The sequence below is a fragment of the Aythya fuligula genome, chromosome 5 (assembly GCF_009819795.1).
Source record: "Aythya fuligula isolate bAytFul2 chromosome 5, bAytFul2.pri, whole genome shotgun sequence".
In the NCBI taxonomy this organism is placed as follows: domain Eukaryota; kingdom Metazoa; phylum Chordata; class Aves; order Anseriformes; family Anatidae; genus Aythya; species Aythya fuligula.
Genome location: NC_045563.1, coordinates 6,985,396 through 7,004,381, shown reverse-complemented (window position 1 = coordinate 7,004,381; position 18,986 = coordinate 6,985,396). Strand labels below are relative to the sequence as shown.

Below are 18,986 nucleotides of genomic sequence, written 5' to 3'. Positions count from 1 at the left end.
AAACCAGTAACATTTGCTTTTCTGTCTGTTGTAGGTTCTCCAGCTGGGATCTGATATTCTTCCTCAGTACAAGCAAGAAGCTCCAAAGACTCCACCACACATTATACTACATTATTGTGCTTTTAAGACCACTTGGGACTGGGTCATCTTAATTCTAACCTTCTACACAGCAATTATGGTTCCATATAATGTCTCCTTCAAGACGAAACAGAACAACATTGCCTGGCTTGTGCTGGACAGTGTCGTGGACGTTATTTTTCTTGTTGACATTGTTTTGAACTTTCATACAACCTTTGTTGGCCCTGGTGGAGAGGTTATATCTGATCCCAAACTCATAAGAATGAACTACCTGAAAACGTGGTTTGTGATTGATCTTCTGTCCTGTTTACCGTATGACATCATCAATGCCTTTGAGAATGTGGATGAGGTAAGCTATTATTGTAGTCCACCTGAGAAGTGTTGTTTTAATTAGGAATTAATTTAGGAGTGTGCTTCCAGACACCTGACAGCAACAACAGGCAATAGAAGCCCTGCGCAAATGTGGGAATGCCATTAGGCAGCTGGGCTTTACATATGTGATGTTCCCATGTTAAAGAAGAAGAGGTGTCCTAAGATTTCAGTGTTGCATTCAGCGATGTACATTAATAAACATGGTTTTCACAGTCACTTCCTTTTCCTCCAAAAGCGTCATCCCCCATCCACTTCCCAATGGGCTGAATCAGTTGGGGTGTCCCCCCGCCAAGCCTCCATTTCCAGCTCAGACCCAGGGATTGCCTTTAAGCACTCCTAATCCATGGCAGGACAGCCTGAAGCGGCTTTACGTAAATAATCAAAACCCTGTCTCTGCTCTGGCTGAAGCGGGTGACAAATTTGCCACTGACTTGTACAGAATTAGAGAATGCCTCTGAATGAGCATTTTTAAAATCCTGTCCTAGGATTATTTTTTGAAGCATCCTGTAATTTTCTTGTGTTTTGTTTTTAAATGTCTGATTGAGAGGGAAGCTTATCTCCATTTTTTAAACAGTCTTGAGTTAGTGCTGGAATTTTAGAAACTGTTTGAGGAGAGACAAACACATCTTAAAGGGACACTGAATTAATGCTTTTTAACTGCTAAATATATAAATGTTTAATAAATTGGGCTTGCAGCCTAAGATAATAGAGGAAACAAGCAATAACTAGGACAAATAATATAGGCACAAGTCACTGCAGAGAAAATTCATTATTAAAATGCAAGTATAATGGCATTAGAGGTTGTTTTAATTTTTCTCTAGAGCCTTTTATCTTTAGGGCCATAAACAGATGAAAAAGCCTTTGTTCATTTTTTTTAAACATTTTTAACATTTTTTTTTTTCTTAGAATACTGTTTTTAAATTCTTTAAAAATATATATCTGCAGTTATGTATCCTTGCTTTATAAAATCCACACTGGTATTTTTTAATACAAACTTTGGTGCAGGTTTTGTAGAGCTCTTAAAATTCCATCCCTGTCTGTGCCCCGAGTACCTTCTTTTGACATTGTTCCGTTTTATTTATAGCAAATATGACAGAAGTGATAATACTTGCAGCTTAAATTCAAGATCATATGAGGGCTGCCTGTCTGGAATCAGGTTGTACAGTCAGGATTGTAAGGAGGTGGTATTATCAAGGTTGTAATAATACAGCTTTTTAAGATACCTTTTTAAGTTCCACGTGAAGAGGAACCTGATTTTTATAAAAATGCAGTGTTACCTCCAGATTTTCATGTTTTAATACGTAAAACAAAAATTTTCTGTGCCCAAGCAGTACAGATTTAAATGACAAACTTAAACTCTTTCTCTGACATCCATGGGAGGTAAACCATCTGTGAGAATTGTGGCAGCAAAGAATCATTGGCATTGCGGAGTATAATCGAGGCACACTTCAAGTGGCAAACTTTAACCAAAATGTAGTAACAATAAAAAGGTGATCCTGGAGCTGCTATGATTTTACCTTCAAAAAATGAAATATCAGCTCATTTTTAATAAGAGAGCCACCAGCAACATTTCTCTCTTCTGAAATGGTGCATTATGGCCCTGGGGTCTCTAGCAGACACCAGACACTGGAGCCTAACTGCTCATATCTTTGATTTCAATGCCCTTCAGCCCAGATTTTCCCTAGCACCTGAAAAGAAGTGATTTTGAAAACAGGTATGTAAACAGCCAGTCTTTCTTCCTTGTTCTACATTTTGCCTTTTTTGTTTGTTTGTTTTTGTCCAGAGCAGGTTTTTATGGTGGTATGTCTTCATCTGTGACATTTAAGTCCTTTAAGCTGGTTGGTGCACTCTGGATGGTTGTAGTTGTTATGCTCTTTATCTTTGCACAGCTTTTACCATTTATTTTAACTGTTACTTCTTTTGTGGGACTTAAATTCTTGGCCTGCTAGCAACAATGTGCTTTCTATTCAGAGAATAAGTAAACTGATGAGATTAATTGGGAAGAAATATTCTAATTGATTAAAAGTGGAGTGTTTCTCATTAGAAGGTGAGTGTTTCCTCCTCAAGGCAAGTCAGATAGAGAAGTTTTTAGCTCTTGATTCCGGTGGATTTTTGCACTTTATCTTGGCACTGCGTGCTGGATAAGGGAACTTGTCTTCAGCATTAAAGTTGGTGGTTGTGGCTTTTCAAAAAATTAATAGAAAATCAGAGCTTGTGGACAGGTTCTGGTGGTCTTTGAGCTTCTGGTTTGGTGGTGAAGGATGGCCCCAAATCAGTGTGATTTGCCCTAAAAGCCAGAAAGATGACTTTTCAGATTTGCTCCACTTGTGTGTCCCACCTCCAGCCCCTCCTGTTTTTTCATATAAGACATCAAATGCACTTGTGTGAGTTGTTAAGGGACCAGCTGGGTAGGGGGCTATCACTGTGGTCAGCTGCTTCTCTTCCTTATAAGTGGGTCTGTAACGCATAAGGAAAGATACAGCAAGGATGTTGAGGTTTGTGGCTCTCTGTTGGAGCTCTCTCTCAGTTCATAGCACATGTGGATTTGGCTTTGGCCCAGATGTAATAAAACATAAGCTGCTAGTTCAGCATCAGCTACTTCAGTGTCTGTGTTTGCTAGCCTGTGCTTGTGTATCGGTGCTTGAAGTTACTTGGGCAGAGGCTGGGTTGTTGTGAAAGATGCCTTATGTACCCAAGTGCTATTTTATGAAGTCAGAATTAAGGTAAGAAATAGAAAGTTTAAACAAATGAAAGTGGGGGGAAAAAAAAAGTGAGTTTCCTTGCTTGAGGGTTGGAGTTCTCCAAATGCAGTCTTGGCTGGAGTAGGAGCAGTGTCATTCCCATCATGAACATTAGGCCAAAGCTGGAGTCTTGTGAAATTTCCACCTGAGGTAAGCATGACTGCAAAACAAAGTTATTTTGCTGTTGAGTGGACATAGTAGGTGGGTATAGCGGAAAGGATTATGATACGCACATTGAGAATCATGGGAATTATGTTGATTTGATGTGGAATTAGAAGTGTAGGTTCCCATGACTAGAGCTACAGGGCCAGGCTGTTATATTCTGCCCTGAGGGATTTAGATGCATGACAAGGAAGGGAAAAGGTAAGGTAATGAGAGAGAGAGAGAGAGAGATATTTTACACAGCTTAGAGTGATATAAATTGATGTGATGGATAAGGAATTAAGTGGCTAAGTGGTATTGAGAGGGTAGGAAAACAAGGTAGAATAGGTCGGAGAAAAATAAGCTAAGAGAGAGGAAAGTGAAAGCCTTAGTGGGATACGTGCCTTATTTAAGAAAATCGGTAGGATGAGATAGTCCTAGAAATCTGAAAAATGCATGGTATTTTTTCTAATTGGGAAACATTACTTGCACGGAAATACGTGCTGGCTAAAGCAAAGCCATACAGAAAACTTCTCGTATACAGAGGTAGAGGAAGGGACGCAATCAGGCATGCTGAGGAACCCAGCCAATTTCCAATATATGAACCAGAATGAGATGTGTTTGCTCAGAGTCTCTGAAACTAGGCTGTGTTTTTTCTTCTTTTTGGAAGAAAAAGAGTTGTGTGAAATTTCAGGTTTAGTTTGAAGGTTCTTATCTGTCCATCTCTCCTTTTATGTAAGGAAAAAAAGAAAGGGTAGGGGAGGAGTTTTCATTAATGGGGGAGATAAGGCATTCAGATTCCAAGATTTTGGTCATGTGAAATCCCAATTGTTGTAACGCTTATTTAAATAAAGCCTGTCAAATTGGAAGTCTGGTCCAAGTGCTTGGAGTTCTATGTCATATGAAGGAATGCTGTTGTTTTTTCCTGAGTACCTAAATGTATGTACCAATTCTTTCCATTGGTGTGTGTACAGTCACTAAACTCATGACTTCCTTCTTCTGAAGCTAGAGGATGAAGTTACCTGGAAGCTTAGCCTTTTTGTGTGGTCTGCTTATTTGAGAGAGATAAATATCCAGCCTCTCTTGGTCTGGGCTACCAAAAGGTTGGTTACAGTGTGGGCAACCACTCATTCCATACAAGCCACAATATTAGAGTCAGGCTGGGCTCAATTTGCAATGATTGGATTTACAGTGTGCCCAATGACGCTGGACCCTTTTGTATGTTCAGATGTGGTCAAGCCATGTTACAATTCCCTTTGGGAACCGATGTGTGGATTTACTTCCCAGGGAAATGAGGATACTGTGCAGGTGTTTGGCTCTTAGTCCCACATGAAGCTATGCTATTAGGAGAGTGCCTCGGAGCTGGGAGAACCCCAGGTGCTACCACTCAGATAAGGGCACACCAATATAGTGCTGCCGAGGGCTGCATTTGAGCTTCTGAAATTTAGTGCACAGCTTAAGTAGTTCCAAGACTAGGTGGATGGGCAGGCTCTTGGCTGAGTGGAAACTGCTTCCTCGAATTTCCCATTTTGATATTTGGAAAATATTGGTGCACTGTATTTTTTTTTTTTTTTCTTTTCCGGGCAATTTTCCCCTATTTTCATGAATTTATGGGTTCATAATGAAAGAAAACCCAGAACTTTTAGCTCATCTCTGCCAAAGATATGGCCCTAGGATGACATGGCAAGTATTGCAAAGAATGGGATGGGATGCTGGGATGATACATACAGATAGCCAAACAGATGGTTTTCAAATGAGTTGTATAAAAGATCATCCTTCCTGCAAAAATTAATTCTCATGAGCCACTGGCTGGAAGTGAAAGCAGACAAACTTAAATGAGCTAAAACTCTGAAATCCTATCTGTTGTTTAATAATGTAAGACTACATGACCCAGTGGCCTTTAAAATTTAGTGATCTGTGCAGGACATATTAAGGCATGGAATCCTTGTAAGTGTAATCTACTTTTAATTACTATTATTGATCTGTTCGGCTGTGGCAGAAACTTTTGCACTGCTATTAGCTAAAACAGCAATGTCTGTTAAATGAAAGCAACTGCAAGCTAGGACAATCAGTTTAGCCATATTCAGACCTGCAGTGCTTTTCTGGAAACATTCCTTTTTCCCAAAGCTATTTGAAGAAGGGTTTATGGACCCCAGTCGGAGTGGTATAAGCAAAGCGGAGATGAATCGGCAAGTTGCAAGAACGTAGCTTTGGCTCTGAAATATAGTCTATTGCTAGCTGCCTTTCCTGAATCTCGGTGGCTGACGTGGAGAATATAATTCCCAGAACTAAATCCCTGATGCAGCCAAGTGTAAAACTATGATGAAAACTCCTAGCAACATAATGACAGACGTGCTAAGCCTGAGACCTGGCATTTTCCCCTTTGTAATGCAGTGGGAAGACAATTAAATATGAAGAACACTGTCACTGCAATATAATAATGTGTCTTGGTTAGGATGTCCAAATATAAATTTAGCCACGCTAGGCATGCATAATATACAGATGGTTAACCATATTCACCACTGTCAATTATGTTCTTGCACTTAGGTGCAAAATTGCACCATTTGTCTTTAGTTTTTATTCAAGCTATAGTTTTATTCAAGTTCTGCCATTCTTTAATTCTTAACTTTGTAGCAGCTATAAGATGATGGCAGTTTTGGTATATTTCTATAGGTTCCTCACTAGAAATGCATAAGGGTGATCTTGATGTGCAGGGAAACTTGTGATAGGAAATCCCTGAACCCAAGGGTGGTGAGAGGGCAGACAGAGTTATCTCACCAGCTGGATGTGGTCTGGGAGTCTGTGATCTGTGGAATACTAAACTTTTAATTATATGTCTCAGTGTGGTGTGTGTTTTTTTTTTTTTAATATGACACTGGGAAGCAGATGTTGGGTACAAGCCATTTAACTCAAATTTTTAGTCAGAGCCGTACTAAGTAATGAAGAATCTAATCGAGGCAAGTTGAATGTAGAGTACTTTCAAGGGAAGCTTTGTGTCCTGTAGATGCTTTCTCTTGCAGAGGAGGAGAGGCTTAGGAAGGAGACGAGGCAAATGAAGTAATCCGGTCAGATACTGAATTAAATAATGCTGATGAGAATAGAACAAATCCACATCATTGAGATTGCTGAATGCACGGGTTGAAGGAAGAGTCACAGACTTAGGGGTGCAGGCAGTTGCTCTGTATAAAATGGATCCCAGATACAGCCTTGGAGAAACCAAATGCATGGCTAATAGCAGCATTACCCATGTTTTCCTAGAGAGAGAGAGAGCCTTGTAACCCAGTGTGTCTTCATTTTGTTAAATCCTGAAGACTGTGTTGCACATATCCATCAGCATCAAGGCTATGTATAGATCCAGAAGTACTTGCAGAAACATTATAGCTCAGGTTACTCTATCCAGATATTTCTTCTCTTTTCCTTTCTATATTTGGAATAGAAAATGTGTAGCTTGCTGCTGGCATTAAACTATCATCTGAGTTCAGTATCCTCCTCAGATTCTGTCCTGAGCAATGGGACATACCTTCCTCTCCCTCCCATTTCATCCTCCATCCACCTTCCCTAAGTGAAAATTACTGTATTTTTTGGTATCATTGTATTTTATGATATCATTCCCCAGTTAGGCACCCTGCAATACTTAAAAAAACACACACACAAAAAAAAAAAGAAAACAAAACAAAAAACAACACAGAAGTACAAAACCCATACCCATCACATACCCATCAAATAACATCTAAAATATTCTGAAATCTTCCTTCTTTTTGTAATCTCCTTTATTGTTTGTTATGTATTGCACTGTATGGCTGTGCCATAAATGATTTCCATCAATTACCTGGAAGTCTGTTTATAAAGTTCTAGTTTATTGAGCTTATTGGGGGGCGGGGGGGGGGGACATGACAACACAGCAAAAGCTCCCCATCCTCATGGAAAAATGAAGTCTTGAGTGTAAATTTTGAGGTGCTTTCAGAGACTGCATGAGAAAACCTGCTTGCTTTCATTGCATTTCATTGTGCTGTAAGGGCTCAATTTTCTGCTCGCTGCAGTCACTACTCCCACTGCTGTTAGTGGTGCAAGATCAGGCATTAAACGGACTCTGCCTCTACCTGGACCCATGAACTAGATAGCTTTTTCAGAAGCAATGTCCCTTACTCCTGTGTGGATTTGCATAATTGAATCCAACCCTAAATACAGTTCTTAAAGTGGTGATAAATCAGAAAAATTACTTTTTTATTTTTCTCATTCCAGCATTTTGATTCGTACGTATGCAACGTTATTGCATTAATTGATTACCTTAAAGAAAAAAAAAAGTTTCTGAGATATGCTGGAAGATTTATTTTAACATTAACTCCAGTAAAGAAGCATTAAGGAGATTTTAGAGCTAAGCTTTATTTAAGTAGCTCAGCTTGAACATTTCTTTTGGGAATGATTTGCTGGTTAAATTTCAAACAGCCTGTGTGTCCTTCTGGGTAGTCCTCTGTGCTACACAGAACCATAACTTCTGGAGATGTGCCTGCAGGCTCACCTGCTCGTGTAGACAAGAGCTCACCATTTCACTTGTTCCCCAAATCTGTAGGCATTTTGTCTTCTTGTAACGACTGCTCGATGAAGGTTGCCTAAGGTTTACAAAAACGATGCATTCTTTACTGCTTCCGTGGCAAATCTCGAGCTATACTCTGACTTTACAGAATCAAGTAAGTGGTTGGTTTGAGCGAATTTTTTCTTGTGTGCAGTTACATCAGGTGAGAGAAAGGTAATGAATGTTTTGCTGTGAAATCCGGAGCCAGGTACACTCCACAAGGATATAACAGCACTTCCAGGGTATGATTCTTAATGTCCTAACAACATGTCTTCAAAGTAGACCTGAAGAGTCACCCTGCCCTAAAATGCCTATTTCTTACCATTGTTAGTAATGACACACTAGCATGACGTGTTCTGATGTGAACTCCTCCATGGTGTACTTAACATTGAGATAAGATGCAGCCTGCTCTTGGGACTGTATTCGCCTCGATTCATCTGCTCAAAGTATAAAAACAAAAGCAAATGGAAAAAAATAGGGGGGGGGTAAAAATCACAGAGATCTTTTTAATCACTGAGTTGTGACTTTGGTAGGAAGGTTCATCGTATTGTACTTCCCATAAACTGATCAAAATCTGCCTTAACTCATGTTATCTGCAGATCTGTCTTAATTTGCAGCCTGCTTATTTGTCCCTGTGCCAGTCTTCTTGGTTACTTTAAATATTTATTCTTTTTCCCTCATGTTTATCTCCTTGATATGCATAGAAAGAACAGTCACCCTCCTGCACACACATCAATTTTCCTTTTTTTTTTTTTTTCTTTATGAGGGAGGTTTTATGAGGTTTTTCCTGCGTGATGTTAAGTTTGAATGCATCTCTTTAGAGCAGAGCTGTATGTATTAATTGGGGGATCCATCACTGCCATGTAATGGGGTTTGGCTTTTCCTCTTGCCTGTCGAAACGCTAGCCAGATACATCCTGGAACTAAATTAACCCTTTTTTGGGAGTGCACAACCCACTGATTGCTCTGAATCACTGTGTGTTTAACTGGGGTACATAAACATTTCTTTCTCTGTCATTTTCATCTGAAGAACATCTTAGTAACAGGAATTTAGATGAATTTTCCCTGTAATGGATTCTCTTAGTCTCTGCATTGTTTAGCTTTATCATTTTTGTTTTATTCACCTCCTTCTTCATACTGGCAGCGTCTTCCGAAGTTGTGCCTCCAGCAGATTTCATGAGCACATAATGTTTCTGCTTGCATCAAGAAAGAAAACAAAAAAATCACCAAGAGTTTTGGCTTGTAGCCCTTACTATATCTTCTTTTGAGCATTCTCCATTTTGCCATCCTTTTCCCAAGTTCCTCAGCCACCTTACAATTCCTCTTTTAGTCTTGTTTCTCTGTTTCCTAACATTTTCACCCCTTGCCTTACTGAAATACTGCATGTCTTTTCTTTAGAAGACCAAGTTTGTTATCAGGGAAAGCTATCAGGCAAACTTGGCAGGACCCCAGCTAACCTAAGCTTAGCAAACCTGCACTGCTGCATTAATTGCATTTTGATTTATCTCAATGTTTCTAATTACCCTTTCCCTTAACATTTGTTCAGTTAATGTATCTGTTTGTTTCCTTCTTGATGCATTAGGTTTTCTGGAAAACATTAACATCATCTTTGAAAATTAAAGTTAAGAAATAATTTAATTTTTAGCCCAGGTTGGGATTATTTTTACTTCATTGTAGCCTGATATCTTTTTTGTTGCCTTTTTTTTTTTTCTTCATTTATGAGTTTGAAGAATCTTTGGATATTTGTTTTAATGTTCTTTGCAAGAAAAGGTTCGACCTGACATTTGGCAATTCTCACTTCATTCATTTTATCCACTAAGATGTAATTTTCTGTTCATCATTTTTTTTTTTATATCATATATTGTCAGTTCTATATTACTCTTTTCTTCTTTGGGACAATGATTTCCATGTTTAGAACTGATGCCAAATTCTACAAGTTTTTCCTCTGCTTTGAGAAGCAACTTCTGGATATTTTTGTACCTTTGGTACTTTTTGATGTAAGGACCCTCCAAGTGTCCCCTGCTGCCAGGTGTCTGACTCCCCTATCTCTCCCACTCCAGTTACCTTCACTTGTTATTGTCTGCAATTCAATATAAAATCATTTATAATTTATCAGCTATTGCACTTTGGAAATCAAGAACCCTAGTCCAGTTTACTTTGTGATTGTTCATTTTTTATGAACTGATTCAATTCCTCTTTTCAAGCCAATGGGGACTTTTGCAAAATCCTATCAGAACCAAATGTAGTGTAGCATCACTTTCCGTGGAGTAATTGGCCATTCAGTGAAGAAATAAGCATGCTACTGCATCTGCAGAAAATCTCGTCCTACTGTTATTAATAGCATTTATTCTCCAAGCTCATATTGAGAAAGTTAAATCTCACATTGTGAGGCAATACTCTGTAATATCCATCTCTGTAATAACATAATACAGGTTTGGATGCTGCCCAGATCTGGGCTATCCGGATTTCTAAGGATGGGTTTAATTTCTCCTCCCATAAGCTGTGTAAGTGATAGGCTTCAGCCTCTTTGTATTTGGTAGGAGGGGAGAGAGGCAGCTTCAGGAGGTGATTCATCCCGCTGCTGGCAGCCTGAGATGGATTGGGTGAATCACTCTTCTGACATGCCTCTCCTCACACACCCGGGAGGGAAGCTGGACGATTCACATTGACTGGGTGGCGGCCGCAAGGTTGCAGCATTACAGGAGGTGGATTCTACCCCAGGAGGCTGCTTAGAGCTTGGTCACAGTGTGGCTGTGGCTTTTGCGGGCATACCCAAGCTCAACTTCCATGAAACCATTTTGCTCTTGCATGGAGATAAAGAGCTCAGCCTGGGCTGCAGACTCCTCGGAGGATTCAATCATGCTTTAATAGCTAGTTTTGCTGAATGCAGGTTGCTGTAATTGCTTTGCATCCAGCAACTCTAAGCTTATTAGCTTAAATTTAGCTTAAGGTCTGCATGTGCTGTGGTCACACCTTTGCAGTGATGAGATGCCCTAAAACATTTCATAGACGGGCTCTCAGCTCTGGTTATTGGCCACTCCATAAATTCTTCTAAATCACAATGTGCTGAACATCAAAGCATAGTGAAAAGTCTTCCTTTTTTTTTTTTTTTTTTTTTTTCGGCCTTTTCTAAGACAGTGTTTTCTGTTAAATGATGCAGTACCGATCCCAAATTTCAGAGCCGGAAGGATTTCAGTTTTGGAACACATTTAATTTGCATGTTTCATTTTTTTTTTTTTGCTGCTGTTGCATATATATACACAGCTAACAACATATAAATAAAAAATCATGGAGTGAAATCTAATCAAAAAAGTGCCTAGAGTTAAAAACACATTGTTTCCTAATAGGGGGAAAAAAAAAATTATGCATGAATTTACCATTTCAGTATACTGGGATTTAATTTTGTGGTTTGAGCAGATCTTAGTATACTTAGAGGATAGAAACTAATGACTACTTATGCTTTTATTTTACATTTTAAAACATTTATGCAATAATTTCCTACTGCAGAAAAGATTTATTAGATTAACAAGTAACCAGCTAATTAAATCTTTTCTATCTTTTGCAAAGATGCAGCTCTGCTATGCTGAGAATTTCTCCTTTAACGTACAATAGACTCTACCACTCTGTTTTCTAGTTTAGGAGGACATCTCTGGCACTAATGCTAACTTGAATAATTTCCTGCACTTGTTGACCTGCATTTTCCTTCGGTGACAGTGTTCCCTTTACCCTCTTGCATGTCTGAATCGTGACCTCTGTATAATGTGACTTTGAAAGCTTTATCCTTCCTATTGCCTGGCTTATCAGGGATTCATTAAGTGCAGGAGAACTTTAGTTCCCTGTTCTTGCTCAAGGTCCAGAGGTCTGTTCCCACTGCCCATATTGCAATTCCAAAAAATGTTTTGCTCAGTTTTTGGTTAGAAAAAAAAAGTTAAGCCAGAAGCAGCTGAACAGCTTAGAGATATCTTTTATCCTGGAAGACTGGAGTTTGACAATGTGGACATTTAGAATCTGAAATGGTAAGGTTCAGGAAACTTTATCAGGAAGGAGTGGGCCCCTCTGCATTTCAAACTGAGTGTTATCCCTGCTTGTGCCCCCACTATCAAACTGAATTTTCTTTCCTAGTATATAAAGAAAATTGAGAAAACAGGCTTTGCAAGATGCATAAGTCAATAAACTTGGGCTTTGTTTAATCATGAATGGATAATCTAATTGCAAAGCCAAACATCCTTTCCCCACAAGTATCCTTCTGGGTAAATGTGACATTGTTCACTTCCTCTGCAGTGGCTTCAGCTGTCTGCTAAATAGAAATGGTAGTTTAAAGACGGCTGGTTCACAGCTATTGCTTGTGTCCTCTCCTGATCCAGTGGCTTCAGAAATCACAGGGAAAGTCTCTATTGACTGCAGTGATGTATGACTCACACTTCTAACTTGATGGTGTGTATCAGATAGGAATTTGTTTTGGGACTTCAGATTCCAAACTTGACACAAAATGTAGTTCTGGAGTTTTCTGTTTTTCCACTTATAAGATTTCTGCGACTGAGATGATTGAAGGGTAAGCTGGATGAATGTCCTCATTTGCTTAAGACGTGATCCCGTACATTGGCCAAAACCTCAGGGGCAGGTTTGGATAGGTTGGATTTTCAGTAGCAAAATCATGCATTACTTAAGTGATGCTAGCACTGAAACAGATTACACGTTCCATTTCGGGTTTCTAATAACCTCTCTGTTCCTTGAGTGCTGAGGTTACTTTATTTACCACAGACGATCACTTTTTATTAGAAATGTTTCAAAAATATTCCCTGTAAAGCATAAATACAGTTAAAAGAAAAATGAAATTAAAGGCAGACAGTAATCAGATGAATTCAAAACACTGAGTTTCTTAATAGCTCAGATTTAATTCAAAGCAGTTAGTCTTTAGTATAATTTCAACCAAAGAGAGTGCTGCTGAATCTTGGGAAGAACTTTGTGTATTTAACAGTTGAGGCTTTATTGTTTAAAATATATTTTAAGTATAAAAGTACCGGCTTTAGGCAGCCAGTAGATAATAGTGCAATGCATCATGTGTTCATTTAGTATGTGTTTAATTGCTCTTTCCTTGGTAGTGTTTTATGGAATAGGCTTTTAAAGCTCCCAACATTGCCTTTATATTTTGCAAGATTAGATATGAAATGTGAATGCTCAGTAAGTACATCTCTGATTATTCAGCCATAAAGCAGTGGGTCAGACTGAACAGGCTTTAAGACATACAGGACTTTTAAGTAAGTTTTACTCAATTACTTTTTGGAAAAAATAAGCTTGAATGTCAGCTGAAATGTTCTCTTTGTTTTATACATAAGATATATGACTGTTATCTGTGCTTAGAAAAAAAAATAATAATAACAGCATGAACTTTCTCCCAGAGTCTGAAATAAAAGCTGTATTTTTATATTACTTATACAACTGCAAAACTGCTCGTGTAATTTAGGGAGAGAAGATGTAATAAGGATGGAGAACGGAGTGTCAGGTTATAAACTCTCCTGGTCAGGGATTGATTCTTGGCTTGGGTTTGTACAGTAGAAAGCGCAGTGTAAGTAAGCCTTACCACTGGGTTGAATGTAAACTACCGGGTGTAAAAACTCCCAAGTTTAGATTCCAGATCTCTAACACCTTCCCCACCCATACTCCTGATAATGACCAGTGTATCTCTAAGTAAAGTGGAAAGAATGCTTATCTCCTAGACCAAAACAAGAGGACCTGATCCTCCTAAAACAAACAAACAAACAAACAAAAAAAAAAAGCCCTTTTTTCTCCTTCTGATTTCCCAGAAAATTTTTGTTAACTTTCAGAATTCAGGTACATTCACTGAAACACATTGCAGATTATTTTAGTTTAATAGATCATTAAGCTACTCTATAGTTGTTTTTTAATTGTTTTTAATGTAGATACTGTTTCTGATTCATGCTGTAGTCTACTGGACCCAATCTGTTGCATAATGAACCCTAAAAGGAACTTCCTAAGTTATTGGACAAGTGGGTTATGCAGAGTAGCTCACAAACATATATCCCAAACCAATTAAGTAGGTATACATTTAGATGAAAATAAGAACAATAAACAAGACCCACGTCATGTGTAAATGCAAAATACAGAAATCAAAATGGGAAAATTCCACTTCCCTCCATGGTATTAGTCATCATGACAGCTTCAATGCAAATATAGAACTTCAATTTATTAAGGATTTGGGGATCTGAAACAAATTCCAACAGGATTTGAAAAGCATACAAGAACTTTGTTGAACAGATTACATCTAAAAATATCAGATGCACGTTACCCTTCAAACGTTAGTTGTGAAAAGAAACAGGTGCAAAAGCGAGAAATGTTTTCCTGGTATGGAAAACTCCAGAAACTCCAGTCTTTTACTGTTTGATAATATAATAAGCTAGTGTTTTGACTAGACTGATTTGATAATGATGCATAGAAAAGGGCAATTTAATCTTGGCACAGTAACTAGGAATGTTTGCCTCATTGCTTTCTATGTCTTAATTTCTACTTTAAATTAAATGTCTTCAGCTTCTGTATGTTTTAAATTAGAAACCTTCTTTTCCAAAGTTTCTATTTTGAGTCACTAATTAATTTAATGCACAAGTTAGGTATATCATGGGATTGCAATAGATCAGGAACATTTTTCTTCTCTTTCTGCATCTATACACTCTATTAAAATACATTGCCAATGGTTTGTGCGCTGAGGAGGACATACATATTTCTTGGTCCCTCTCAGATGTTTCCATTAACTTTTTGATGGTCCCTGTGCTTCTATTCCCTAAATATTTGTGCTTCCACTTATTTGTACTTCATTTATCTTGCATGAAAAAAAAATGTTCAAATACTTGCTTTAGGAAAATATCTACTATGTCTCTTGATAGGCAAAGAAATTAATTCTATATGCAAAGGCATGCAGCTTTTTTGCCAGTGCTGTTTGGTCTACATTATGCTCAGTCAGAGAGGTGATGTGCCTACAGATGTTAGGTCGATGTTCAGTCAGTGAGATATCTCTATGAATAACAAAATTTCCAGTTATGTTAGCTGTAGTGAAGCACACTGAGATGGAGACCATTGGACCAGACGACATTACCCAGCTTTTCTCTGATAGCTGAGAAGAGCAGTATGCACGTTTCTCTCTTTACCACTTATAATTATTTGCTGAGATTTCAGCTGAGCATTGGATAATGCTGCAGGCTGTTGAAGTAGGTGGACTCTCATTTTGGTTAGGGTGGCAATCCTCTCCTTGGCTTTAATTTTAATATATGGCTGTTGTTTTCTGAGAAGTCTGGAGAAAACCCCACTTGGATGGTGTTCTATCTGTGACTGCTCCTCTACTGCATTTGACCTCTTTGAGGTCAAAGCAGAATTTACCATTTACTTCAAATTGGCAAAGTATATCTCTCCTTTTTGTAACAAACATGCCATTTCTCACTTTGGATTTCACAGGATTCTTTTGTTGCTTTGAAAGACTGAGCTTGATCTAAGTAATTTATTCACCTATTGAATGCCAAACTCGATTTACCCTGATGAGGCCAAAAGTACTGGAGGGGGAGAGCAGTTTGTTCTTATCTGTCATCTGGGATGCTAAAAAATTATGCAGAAAGGTTTATAGCAGCTGCAGAAATCTCTGCACAGCTTTCTCTATTAACCACCAGGATATTTCTGATGAATTAATTATTTTTATTCTTTTCTAGGGGATCAGTAGCCTCTTCAGTTCCTTAAAAGTGGTGCGTCTTCTCCGACTTGGTCGAGTTGCCAGGAAGTTGGACCATTATCTGGAATATGGTGCTGCTGTACTGGTACTGTTGGTGTGTGTGTTTGGACTGGTGGCCCATTGGCTAGCCTGCATATGGTACAGCATTGGGGACTATGAAGTTATAGATGAAGTTACTAATACAATCAAAACAGACAGCTGGCTCTACCAGTTGGCACTGAGTATCGGGACACCATATCGATACAACACCACTGGCTCAGGGCAGTGGGAAGGAGGACCCAGTAAAGACTCCTTGTACATATCCTCTCTCTACTTTACCATGACAAGCCTTACAACGATAGGATTTGGAAACATAGCACCAACCACTGATGGAGAGAAGATTTTTTCGGTGGCCATGATGATGGTTGGCTGTAAGTAGAATTTGATTTTATTGTGCTTAAGGTGAAGATAATTGCATACGCAGTATGATGGTTGATAAGAATACATGTGGTAACCTTTTTTGACACCCTAGAAAAAATGAAGTAACTGTAAATAATCGTGGAATGAACTTGGAATTATCATTAAAAACAGAAGTTGAAACTATGTGGTTGCTATAGCTTTTAACTTGTTTGCAAGACTAAGTGTAGTAGGTACAAAAACGTGTCCAATGGTAATTGTATATTAAATTTAGGGCCTGTTGTGAATTAATTTAGACAAACTCGAACTTAACAGGAAGTAGGATTTGTTAATAAATCATGAGATTAGATTTTGCGAATTTTAACAGCACTTAATGATTTGCCAATTTAATATAGTGGTATAAATTGGATTTATGTGATGTCTAAGAGCTCTTAAGGTTTATTGATATGATATAGCAATTTAACAAAAATTAGTTATGATTAAAACAGCAACTTAATTAAAGATTCGAGAATGGCAAGGTTCACATGAAACTTAGTGCAGTGAATTGTATGCCTAAGGATTTTTCCCCTTGGTGAATTACCCTTTATGTGTTGGCATTAATCAGTGGGTGATCATGTACCACGAGAAGTTTGTCTTCAAGGTGTCCCAGCTCAGGGGGAGTCACTGGGTCTCAGCCCGCTGCAATCCCAGAAAGCCTAAGGGGCTCTTCTCTCAGGACCGTTATTTGTGGTTCTGTGAGACAGTCAACTATGAATCAGTACATTTCCATCCTGGCTACAATTCAGATACGGCAATACTTGTATTTATATGAACTGTGCTGTTACGGTATCTTCCAGAATGTACAGTTCTGGTACTTCTCAGACTGGGCTATGATCCAGGCCATAAGGTCTGAGATGTGATCAGGGAGTGCCTGTTCGTACTCACCTGGTATGCCCATTGCCTATTGACAATAGAGGGATGATGTAATGTTAATCTTGAACTGTGGCTAAACTGGAGAAAGAGCTACTTCACCACAGGGCTTCTTCTATATAATTTAAAGATGGTTTCTATCACATTGAAAAGATCTTGACTGGAACTTGATTAAGAGTTACAATGCTCAAATTCATTCAGTCTGACTGAGTTTTGCTTATAGACTTGAACAGGCTTGGAAGTGCTTGAAGTGGATTCATCCATTTCTCAAAAAAAAACATTTAGTGATTCCACGGTGACTGTGTACTTTATTACACTGGTTTGACTTAAAACAAGACCCATTTTTGTCTCCACGCTGTGGTGACCTTTGTCACCAGCAAGGCTAGAAGTGAAAGAACTCACAAGATGCTATGTTGCACCTTTCCCCTGCTTCCTTCTGTTTCTCAGCTCTTCTGAAATAGTCCAAAACCAGTAGTGGTAAGGCACGTTTCTGATTTTCAGTGTTGCCAAGGTTGGATGACTGAGCAGCTATAGAGGTTAACAGAACATTTCAAAATATAGCAAAGAATGACAAAAATGTTAACGTTGTTTGGGAAAAATATTTTTCTTTTAAATAAATAATGCTTGGTGTTTCTCTGATGCTTTCGGTTTTCTAAGCTTCATACGAGTACTTAGCAATTATGTAACAAGAGAGCAAACAAAACCTTTTGAAAATAAGATCTGTATAATCTCTCTGATAATTATCTCCGCTAACACTCTGAGCTCATCTCAGAGAAATACTGAACCATAAAAAGGAAGTTTTCTTACTGAAGTCTTTCTAGATCTTCAGAAGATTGAAGCTGTTTATTTTGCAATTTTTAAATACTTATTTAAAAACAAGGTTGTGGTTTTAGGACTCTGCTTGTGGTGTGGTGCAATGAAATTTGTGCTGAACAGCATCGTTACATGATGGTTTGATGTGCTTCAAAACATTACAAAGTCCATTAAAAAAAAAAAAAAAACAAATACCCAAGCTAGATTGTTAATGAGCTATGGCAGCTGGGCTATGGAAAACCTGTAGGTGCTGATTGGGTATTTGTTGAAAGTGGTTGGTGGTATTCACAAAAGTCTGGGGATTTGGAGAATACGATGCATTTAGAACATTTTACATGTGGTGATCTCTCTTCCTCTGGCTTTCGGGGATACTTCTGTTGCCCTGCAGAGGAGTGTCCCAACAGCAGTGGTAAATGATTTAGGGTGAGGTGAGAGCCATAAGATAATTAATAATAATAGTGTTGTAGTAATAACAAAATAGTAACATGGCATCAGTAAGTGAAGGGAAATGAAGCTTGTAACCTGCTTTGTATTTGCTCTGTGTTGTGTTCTCGTATCTTTTTTTTTTGTCTCTGAAGCACATGCCAAAGATGTGGAATAGAATCAGAATCACAGGATGGTTTGGTTTCGAAGGAACCTTACAGCCCATTGAATCCCAGCCCCTACCATGGGCAGGGACCCCTCCTGCCAGCCCAGGCTGCCCCCAGCCCCATCCAGCCTGGCCGTGGGCACTGCCAGGGATGGGGCAGCCACAGCTCCTCGGGGCAGCCTATGCCAGGGCCTCACCGCCCTGTTGAATAAATAAAGTCTTCCTAAATTCTAATCGAAATCTCTTTCAGTTTAAAAATGTTATCTCTTGCCCTATCACTCTACTCTCTGACAAAGGGTCCCTCCCCAGCTTTCCTGTAACACTCTGTAGCTATGAGAAGGCTGCTGTAAGGTCTGCCTGGAGCCTTCTCTTCTCCAGGCTGAACACCCCCAACATCCTCAGCCTGTTTCTGCAGTAGAGGTGCTCCAGCCGCACGCAGTTTTTGGTGCAGCCCAGGGCACGGGTGGCTTTCTGGGCTGTAGGCGTACATTGCCAACTTGTGTCGAGCTTCTCATCTCATCCCAGTCCTTCTCCTCAGGGCTACTCTCAATCCATTCTCTGCCCAGCGTGTGTTTGGGTTTGGGATTGCCCCGGCCCAGGTGCAGGATCTTGCATTTGGCCTTGTTGAACCTCATGAGGTTTT

General features: G+C 39.0%; 1 protein-coding gene across 1 annotated transcript in view; it reads left to right on the top strand.

The window, feature by feature from the left end:
• KCNH5 (potassium voltage-gated channel subfamily H member 5) overlaps positions 1-18,986 on the top strand; it is a 153,210-nt gene that overhangs the window by 40,508 nt on the left and 93,716 nt on the right. Inside the window, exons 6-7 of the mRNA XM_032189293.1 lie at positions 35-427; positions 15,617-16,046. Of these exons, the coding sequence (XP_032045184.1) occupies positions 35-427; positions 15,617-16,046 (823 nt within the window). The remainder of the gene's footprint in view (positions 1-34; positions 428-15,616; positions 16,047-18,986) is intronic.